The following is a 10571-nucleotide window of genomic DNA, read 5'->3' as shown; positions in this document are numbered from 1 at the left end:
TTAACTGGGTGTGGTGGCATGCGACTGTAGTCCCAGCTACTCTGGAGGCTGAGGCAGGAAGATCGCTTTAGCTCAGGAATTCAAGGTTACAATGAGATATTGACTGCACAACTGCATTCTAGCCTAGGCAACAGAGCAAGACCCTGTCTCAAAAAAAAAACAACAACCAACCAAAATCAATGGAGCCAAAAGGTGTAGTTCTTAAATTGGGGGAAAAGTTATTTAAAAATAAAAAAATTTCTGAGCAGGGGAAAAATTAAAAAGGTTTCCAGTTCAAGAAAGATAATAGAAAACATGCATTAATATCTTGTTACCTAAATCCCGCTAAAGTGGCATAACACACACACGCACACACACACAAATACACCAGTTAGCAGGGCTAGAAAACAAAAGGGGCCAAAAGAAGGCCAGAATCATAGGAAAATTTTGGAAAACACAAAATGTACACTAAAAAAATTAGCAGAGCTAGAGAGCTTACATCTCCATAAAGGCAGAGAAGAAAACAGTCTTTAAAAAGTTAGGTGTTTTTTCCCCCAGCACAACCACAAAATAATCCAGAACTGACAGACGGTACTGGAAGACGTGAATTTAGCGTAGCAGCCAGTAAATTAAAGAAAGGTGGCAAAAGAACTGAACTCTATCTTGGAGCACTTGAGATCCCATTTTTACCCCCAGGTTAAGAAAGAGGCATTAAATATCACACCTGAGGAACCACATGGCAACATGATAAGTAGCCCAAACATCCAGAAAGAAAAACTCCCCAAACACATAGAGGTAAAGATTCACACCCAGCTTAAGATTCAATGCGTCAGTTGAGAAGTATCTTCAAAGTATTAATATGAAATGAAAATAATGAAAAAGGAATCACATTAGGCACATCCTAACAAAATTTTTGAACTAACGATGTCAAGAAGATCCCAAAAGTTTCCATGGGGAAGCTACCAATAAGCAGCAAGAATCAGGTCAACTTCAGGTTTCTCAGCTGAAAGACTGGATGCCAAGAAACAATGTTCTGAATTTACTGTAGCCACTGACTCAAAACACAGAATTCTAGTATTCAAGAAATTCCAGTATTCAAGAATGAACACTAGAATTCAAGACAGAAAGTTTACAAACTGCAATCCATTTGAAAGAATTAGTCAAATATACACTATACGAAAATATTTAATCCACAAGAAAAAATTCAATCAGCATAAATTATTATGAATAGAAAACAAACACAAAAAAAATTTCATAAATAAGAAACTATCAGATACAACAGACACTATCAGGTTTAAAAATAATAAAACTACAATACAACAAAAACCAATTACATAGAAAATGTGAAAATTATAGGATGGAAAAATATCCCAGTCAAGATGAAAAGCATTAAACAGGATATAGATTCAAATGGCATACCAATGTAAACAGGACACTGGTGTACATAGTTTTATCTTATACCACCAATAAGATATAAATATTCATGAACATTTTTACAATGAGTAGAATAACATCAAAATAAACCAAAACAAAGATGATTTTAAAAAGATTGAAAACTTCATCACAGCAGATTTAAAAATACATCTTTCAAAAACTAATAGAAGTTGAGATAAAAGGGGTAAATATTTAAAATATATGTAGATATATAAGAAAATATATAGACACAAAAAATGCAAGGATTAGAAAACAATTAAAACTGGTACTTTTTATAAATGATATGATTAAAAATAAACAGAAAAGAGTTTAGCAAGAAAGATGGAAATAAAATCAAACTACAAAATAACTCCCCAAGCAACCACAAACATAAAACATAATTTTAAAAACTTTATTTAGTACCTAAGTTATGTAAGAGAAATCTTGAAATTTTCTTTTTAGAGAAAATTATAAAACTTTAAAAGAAAAACAAATATCTTGTGGATGGGCAAACAGAGCAGTGGAAAAGAACGTAAGCTATATATGATACATGAGTGATAGTAGTGCAGATGATCAGAAGGTAAGATTATTCAATAAGTTGTGCTGGGAAATTTAATAACCCTGATGGGAAGTAAAAAGAAATGGAATCCTCACATCACAGTATAAAAAGCAGCAAATAAATCAATTCCAGATGGATTAAATTTTTTTTCTGTGTGAAAAAAAGCCTTCAAATTTTTAGAACAACATATGGGAGACTATTTTTATAACATTAGAGTAGGGAAGGATTTCTTAAACAACATGTAAAAAGTATTAACTATAAAAGAAAGGAATGATAAATACAGCTTCATTAAAAGTAATAAACTGTTGTTCAAAGGACACAATAAAGGAGTGTAAAAACACACCATAATTGGGGTTTTATGCATTTTATGAAGATACTGTGACATGCACCTGATAAAAGATTAATGTATGTAGAGATTACCTATGGGGAAAAGACATTCCAAAGAAAAAAGAACAAGACATTGAAAGGAATTTCAGAAAGGAGGCAACATGAATGGTGACTAGACATACAAACTTCATTAGTAACCAGGGAAATGGAAATTATAATGAGACACTATTTTATATCAGATGGGCAAAAATTAAGAAATCTAAAAATTATGTTACAAATGCTGGTAGGAAAATAATAAGTTTTAACTGTTTTGAAAAACAGTTTGACAACAAAGTGAAAAGTTAAATATGTATATATGCTATGCTTCATCAATTTGACTTATAGGGATAAAACCTAGAGAAATTCATGCATATGTAGCAAGAGGGTCCTATAAGAACATTCATAACAACAGTGTTCAAGAGGGAAAAAATGGAAGAATTCCCAAGTCCACTAACAGAATAAATGAATAAATAATGAGTTATTTCCTGCAATGAAATGATATTGAGTAATCAATAAATAAACCCCAGTGACATTTAACAACAAAGATTCTTAGAAACAAACGTGCTGTGATAAAAGCAAGTCACCCAAGACTATATATGGTATGATATAATTTTTATAAACTTCAAGAACAAGCAAAACTAAATTGGCAAAATGGTTTTTTGCTGTTGTTATTAGGGAATAACAAATCCAAAATTTAAGAAAGTGGGTACCAGGGGCAGGAAGGAAACAGAAAGAAAGGACTGAAGAGTAATAACACCAGAAATTAGCAGTTCAAGGGTGTTCACTGTGTTATAAAATATAATTTCTACAAATCCATATATTCCTTTGTATATATCAAATATAACATAAAACAAGACAAATTAATAGATTAAAAGTGGTGAAGAGTTCTGTTTTTGAGAAGACCTGACTAGGTTGTTTTGAACCAATTTTCCCACTGGAACAAAAAGAAAGGCTGCACAAAATACTTTTTAAAAAAGTCCATTTGAAAAGAACAGAGAGCTACCAAAGCAGTGAGAATTTGCAGGGCTAAATTTCAAAAGAGAACGGAAATCAAAAGATTTGAGTCTGGCACTAAGATAAATTTTCTCACACAGATAACTGCTGATTCTGAAAGTGAAAGAAGGGGGATGAAAATTTAAGCAAAACTTTCATCACTGTCACAGAGCCAGAAGGACAAGGTTTGGAATGCTAGACCAAACAAGGAGTAGAGGCCTTGTTAAACACCCTAGACTTTTGGGTGGACCCTAAACAAATATACCCTAGACATACAGTAATCAGAAAAAGAATAAGCCTATCAAAAACTGAAGCCTAGCTTTCAGTTGGATGGAAATGATCTGATTACAGTTTAACTGCCTGCCAGAAGCGAAAGTAAATCCTCTCTGGAAGAATATAAATTCACCCAGAGCCTCCAATTATCTCAACAACTTTTCATACAAAAAGTCTATCACTCAATCAAAAACAACATATGTGCAAGACTTGACAAAAAAATTGAGAGAAAAAAATAGACAAGAGAAAAAGAGTCACAAGAGAGATAATGAGCCTAAAAGATACGAACTTTAGCATGTTCAAGGATTAAATGATAAGCAAATTCTGGCAGGGAACTAAAAGCTATGTTTAAAAACAATAATAAAATTATACAATTGAAATACATACATATATACACACACCCATATATATAAGTGCAATTAAGACTTGATGTATAAGCTTAACTACTGTAAGATAGTAAAGAGCGTGAACTCAAAGATAGGTCAGAAAAAAACAAAAACTGAAGTATGAGGAGGCTGGCAGAAAAGTGCACAAAAAGTGTGCCAGACAGCTGGGTCACAGCAAAAAAAAAGTATGTGTAAAGTGTGTAAACAGAATTTCAGTGACAGAAGAGAGTATGAAATAGTCTATGGCCAAACACCTGATTTCAAAAAGCTAAGCAGGGTCGGGCTGGTTAGTACCTGGATGGGAGAATACGAAAAAGAAACAGTAGTATCTGAAAAGATAATGCTGAATGTTATTCAAAATTTATGAAAGTAGTAAGCCATAGACTCAAGAAGAGCTATAAGCCCCAAGTAGGATATATATGAAGAAAAGCACACAGACACATCACAGTAAAACTCAAAACCAATGCAAAATAGAAAATATTAAAAGTATTCACTGCTTCAAAGACAGAAAACCTTCGGAGGAACAAGACTGTAAGCAGACTCGAAGAGAAAAGATAACAAAATGGAAGATAATGAAATAATACATTCAAATCACTGATGGGGGAAAATGTACCAGTCTAGAATTCTAAACCCAGAGAAAACATCCTGAAAAGAAGGTAAAATAAATACATTTTCAGATAAAAACTGAGAGAATTCATTGGCAGCAATCCACACTAAAAGAAATACTAAAGTAGTTCCTGAGGTAGAAAGAAAACCACCCCAAAGAAAGGAATGAAAAACAAAAGAAGAAAATACACTGGCAAATCTAAATCAATATTAACTGTGTAAAATAACAGTGGTAATATTCCTACATGAACGAGAGCACAAAAAAGCATCAGAGAATAAAAGGAACTAAAGTTTTCTAAGGTTCTCTGTATTGTACTGAAAGTTCAAAATAGACTAATTGACACTGGCCTTGAATAAATCAAAAGTACATGTTGTAATTTCTAGGGCACCTACTAAAACAGCAAAATGTAAAACTGGCCAGTAAAGGGGAAAATGGAATAAAAATATTTAATCAAACATAAGAAAAAAGAGAAAAATGGACCCATAGCTGGTAGAACAAATTGAAAATAAAAAATTAGATGGCAGATTAACCCAAATATTGCTATTTACATTGCACTTAAATTTTAGAAGACAAACTTTATCTCACATTTCTTTTATTTCTCCAGAGAACCTAGTAGAGTGCTGGGGGGACAGGAGACAAAAAACTGATGGTTATATACGGTTCTCTATGAGTATGTATGTGTATGTATATATAAATATACACATACACACACATACACATAAAACCCCATAGGAAGGTCAATTCTCCCAGACCCAAACATGCCTTACCCCAAATACACACAAACTGGAGATGAACAAAATCATTGTTTCTCTTCCAGCATTTTCTCCCAAGGCTCTTTTCATTCTCTACTACATGTAGGGAAAGGAACAACTATAGTCATGACAACCACGCTTTGAACTATATATTTTTAAAATAGATGATAAAAATTAAACTCTTATAAAGCTGAAATAGAATCAGGTGATATTTTGTATTTATCAAGCAATGTAGTTGAGGTCATACATCTATACTCAACTAAAGAGATATTTCAATGCTGTTTTACTTATAAGGGAGATACAACATATTTTTTAAAAGTGGAAAACCTAAAATAAAGGCAGCCAAATGGAAGTGTTCTTAGCATCATTTCACTTGTCTCTTTGTTGGATAAGATTTTAGAAGGTAACAGTATGAAGAGCACAAATCCAAAAAATATAAATTACCCGATCGTTCATGAGAAGATCCTTCACGATGAAAGTAGCTACCAAAGATTTCAATGGAGCAGCAAACTGATCAGGTGCAAGGAGAGCAATATGGCCAATAGTAACCAATGGTGTTATGAGATGTTCCAGATTGCTTGGATCTAAACTCTTATGCAGAGGCTGAAATGGGTGGAGGAAAATATATTCAACTTTATACATATGCAAATAAACTCTTACCATATTTCATCTTGAAATACAAAAACTACAAAAGTTTCAATAAATATACACTGTAAGTAGTAACTCAAGCTTACATTTAGACTTCTATGTCTAGAAGGCAAAAGGTTCAAACATTTTCAGTTTTGCCCAACTCACATTTTAGAGGCAGGTAAAGAAACATTAATTCAATATGAAGAATCATATTATGAAGCATATAGTTTATGACCATATATATATATATGAACATGTTAGAGATTGCTAGGGCTCACCAATATCCACTTCTCTTCTATTTCCTAGGCATAAGGACTCCACTTGCAGCCTCCTTTGCAGTTAGGTAAGGAAATGTTAATGTGCTCTGGTAAAGGGAATAGGAATACAAGTGAAGTATGCCACGCCTGCACTGAGGCAGGCATGAACATGTTTTCTCCACCAGCTCTCTCTTTACTTGATGGCTGGCTTAATGCCAGGAATCCAGTGGCACTTAAAGATAAGTCACTAATCAGAAAGAGTCTATGACCCTGAGGCACTGATTAGGAGGTTATTCACAGGCTCAACTGGACTTTCCGGGAACAAAAAAATAAGCTTTTACTATGCCTAGTCATTTAAATTTGGGGGTTTTTTATTATAGCATCAAATATTAAATATCATAATAAATAAAATGATTTGTTATTCTGATAGAAAATGCAACCATTAATATGCATTTTGTCATGACAAAAGAATGACAATGCTCTTCATATATTTATATAGAATGATATCTGAATGTATTGTTAAATTTTAAAAATCAGAAAAGCGATGAAAATATGCTATCATTGGCATAAGGGGAGAAAAGAGGAACAAAATGTGTGTGTGTGTATGTGTATTTACTTATATGCCCTTACTTGTATATGAATAAAATATCTCTAGAAAAGTACATTTAGAAACTCTTAACAATGGTTGCCTCTGGGAAAGGGAACTGGGTGGCTGGGGATAAACGAGTGGGGTGACTTTTCACTGCATATTCTTTTTGCATCGTTTGATTCTGAAGCAAGTGAATATATTTTCTATTTGAAATTCTAACGCTACATTTTAATGAAAAGTTACTGCTCTATTCTACCACACTGAACCAAACATTCAAGCCAAGAATTGTAGGCTGGAAAGCAACACAAAACTATTCTTTCCCAACATATGAGGGCGATGTGAGGTTTCATTTAGTCAAGAATATATTTAAATGAGTTTACTTCTTTTTTCTTTGGTGACTTCTCTCAATACTTCCATTGCACACCTAGCTAAGTGCCAGTTAGTTGTTCATATTATAAACAAAAATATGATGACTGTAAAAAGTTTGTTCTATTAGTTTATTATAAGTTTAATATTTTCCAAAGTTTATAAAATCATTTCTGAAAAAGCAAAATTAATGGCCAGATCCTAGATTAGCAACAACCTCCAAAAGGCCAGGTATCTCTATGAAACCTTTTCTCAGAAAGCCAGACAACCTTTTATGTTATAGTGGGAGGACTACAGGTTAGGTTCTTGAAAAGTAAGATAGCAGATATAACATTAAAATGAAAATAAAACTACCCTACAAATGCAAGTTATATTAGTATTATTATCGTAATCGTCATTGAAAGGAACAAAAAGATTATCCATGAAAAAGAAAAGTTCCTTATAAATCAACATGAATTTATTGAAGCCATTCTCACACACAAAAACAGACTACAGAAAATACCCACTCCAAAAAACACAAAAATTAAATGAATTATTTGCTATCTATAACAAAGGTGGTATTTGGAAGATAAAGACAACTACTTTTTTTCCTCCTTCAGGTCTTTAACCTGAATTGTATTTCATGTATTAATTTTCATTAATACATGAAAATATGATAAAATTAGCATAAAAGTTTCTAAAACAGAGATAACAAATCAAAGTATTTATAGTAAGGAGCTTCGGTATAATTTCCAAATTGTTTTGATTTCACTCAAGGCTCCTGATCTTTTTAGGGTTTTATAGACTTTCTACTTAGGTTTTATTTATAATAACAATACTATAGTTAGTTCCTAATTACAACATATAGCAATAAAATTGTAAGCTTGGGAGGAAAGGCTATTTAAAATATAGAGAAAATAATATGAAATATATATTGAAAAGAAATTTTATATCTGACACAAAATTAGGTCAGTCATAAAAGTATAAACTTATTCACTTTATAGTACCAGTTAGTATTGATTTATAAAATCCTATACTTCAGTAGTATCTCAAACAGAATTCAAATTTTCTGAAGCTTTTGAACTGACAGAATAATCATTTGTTACCTACTATCCATAACTATGATTTTATCTGTAATTACATTAACAAAAATGTCACTAAATATATAAATAAAGCAAGGTCAAAATATTACACTGTGCTTAATTTCTGAATTTGAGTTAGCATTAGACATCTGAATACTCAGATTATTTTCATATTTTAAGAACTTATCAATGTTGATTTACTGATTAAAACTCTGAAAATATACTACAAAATGATGCATTATCAAATGTGGACATTCCATAAAATCATCAATATTTGTTTTTTAATTAAGATATGACATACAAAAAAACAAAAAAAATGTTTTCTGATTACCTCAAATATCTGTGCAAACTGGGTCTCTTTACTAGAAAATATTGCATGGATACAATGAATGGCATATTTCGCTTGACGAGGGGGTCCTTTTTTAGATTTGTGATGTAAAACAGGAAGCAAGGCTCTAAAAAAAAAAATCAAAGAAAAACAATCAACCAAAAAAACCAACATGATTTCTACTAGATTCTTTAATGTTTGTATTTTTTAAGTAATGTTTTGAAAGAAAAAAAAAAATCACCAAGGTCTACTCAGACTCATTTTCAATGGCCTATAATTTTGCTTTGTAAATATTTCTATTAAAAATATAATCCAAATACAAGTATTTTGTTTTTTACTTCCAACAATTATAAACATAAACAAGGCTGGTGACCCACTCCCTCTTTCTTTTTAATGTCACTTGCATTAGGCCCTTCTTTTTTATCCTCACTGCTATCATTCTCGCTAAGCTTTTGCCACATACGATGAAATTTAAACTGTCCCTTCTTTCTCAAGTTTCTGCCTCTTCCAATTCACCTTTCCCTTTGTGCCAGAACAACTTACATAAAGGAAAATCTTAACAATCAATGCTTATTAAGCATTATGTGCCAGACATTATTAAAGGCTCCAAATCCTTGCCATCGTGCTACTAGCATTTTAGGGATAAGACAAATGATAACAAATATTTTATGTTATGTCAAATTGTGATAGCTGCTACAGTGAAAAAAGAAAAGACAAGAAGAATAGGAATAGGCAATGAGGAGGGGGTATAAGAGTGTTACAACTTTAAACAGAAGACCTCTCTGATAAACACTTGAGCAGAGTTCTGAGGGAGGTAAGGAGGAAAACAGGTATCATATAGCACTCTACCACTCAGATACTTAAAATGAATACTGAATGAAGCAGGAGCTCTTAGTTCAACTATTAGTCAAACATCTCCCAGCAAATGCAACTTCTGTATCTTCCTCATTGCCCAATACTAAAACAGTGCTATGGTACTAAGAATTCAGAGGTACAATAATTCATCACACTAAGAGTAGTCTCCCAAAAGACATCAATAGCAAAGTATAATAAAAAGACAAATATTCCTAATGTAATAATAGAGAATGAAAAGACCAACAATACCATAGAAAAATGGACTGGATATAAAAAGGTAGAAAGCTCTTCAAAAGAATATATACAAATTACTCTGAAATGTATGAAAAAAATGTTTACCCCCGCTCATGAAAAAGAAAATTAAAACTACAACAAGAGGACTTCTGCTTCAGATTAAAATGGTGTAACTGAGGCTGGATTTACTATCTTACCTTAAACACCCAGAAAAGATAAATATGGTAAAGGTTTCAGACACTAGACAATAGGCAGCACCAAAACAAAAACAATAACAAAAAGACCTAAGTAGGATATTTATAGGAAACTTACTTTAAATAATAAGTCCTAGGAAAATTAAAAGATTAAAAAAAGGAAGAAGATAAGCTTTACAAACACTAATACAAAAGAAAGAAGGAATTGCTATGCTATTCTCAAATCAAGAGGAGTACAGAACAAGGATGATGACCAGGGTTAATCAGAGACACATTTCATAACAACGTTGTCTGTTGGCAAGGCTATGGGGAATCGGGCACTCTTATACACTGCAAGTGATAATGCAAAATGGTATAACCACTATGGGATGGGAATGTAGTAATAGCTAGCAAATTTATATATGCATTTACTCTTCTAAGAATCGCTCCCAAAGATAACTGCCAAAAACACAAAAGATACATTCACAAGGCTATTCACTACACTATTTATAATACTGAAAACAACCAAAACGTCTATAAATAAGGAACTGCGTAAATAAACTATGATATATCCACAAAATTAATGGAGATCTCTCTATATTTAAATATGGAATAACTTCCAATATATGTGAAGAGACAAAAGGTAAAGAGAAATGTGTGTAGTATATTTTCTCTATCAAAGGGAATATACAAATACACATATATATATTTACAAATATACAGATAGGTGTATAGAAGGACTTTTTTTTT

At 32.1% G+C, this 10571-nt stretch overlaps 1 protein-coding gene across 1 annotated transcript in view; it reads right to left on the bottom strand.

The window, feature by feature from the left end:
- Positions 1–10571, bottom strand: part of PDS5B (PDS5 cohesin associated factor B) — a 139702-nt gene that overhangs the window by 44170 nt on the left and 84961 nt on the right. Inside the window, 2 exon segments of the mRNA XM_012642128.1 lie at positions 5773–5931; positions 8563–8686. Of these exon segments, the coding sequence (XP_012497582.1) occupies positions 5773–5931; positions 8563–8686 (283 nt within the window).

The sequence above is a fragment of the Propithecus coquereli genome, unplaced genomic scaffold (assembly GCF_000956105.1).
Source record: "Propithecus coquereli isolate 6110/MARCELLA unplaced genomic scaffold, Pcoq_1.0 Scaffold175, whole genome shotgun sequence".
Lineage (NCBI taxonomy): Eukaryota > Metazoa > Chordata > Mammalia > Primates > Indriidae > Propithecus > Propithecus coquereli.
This window is presented reverse-complemented; position numbering and strand designations above follow the sequence as displayed.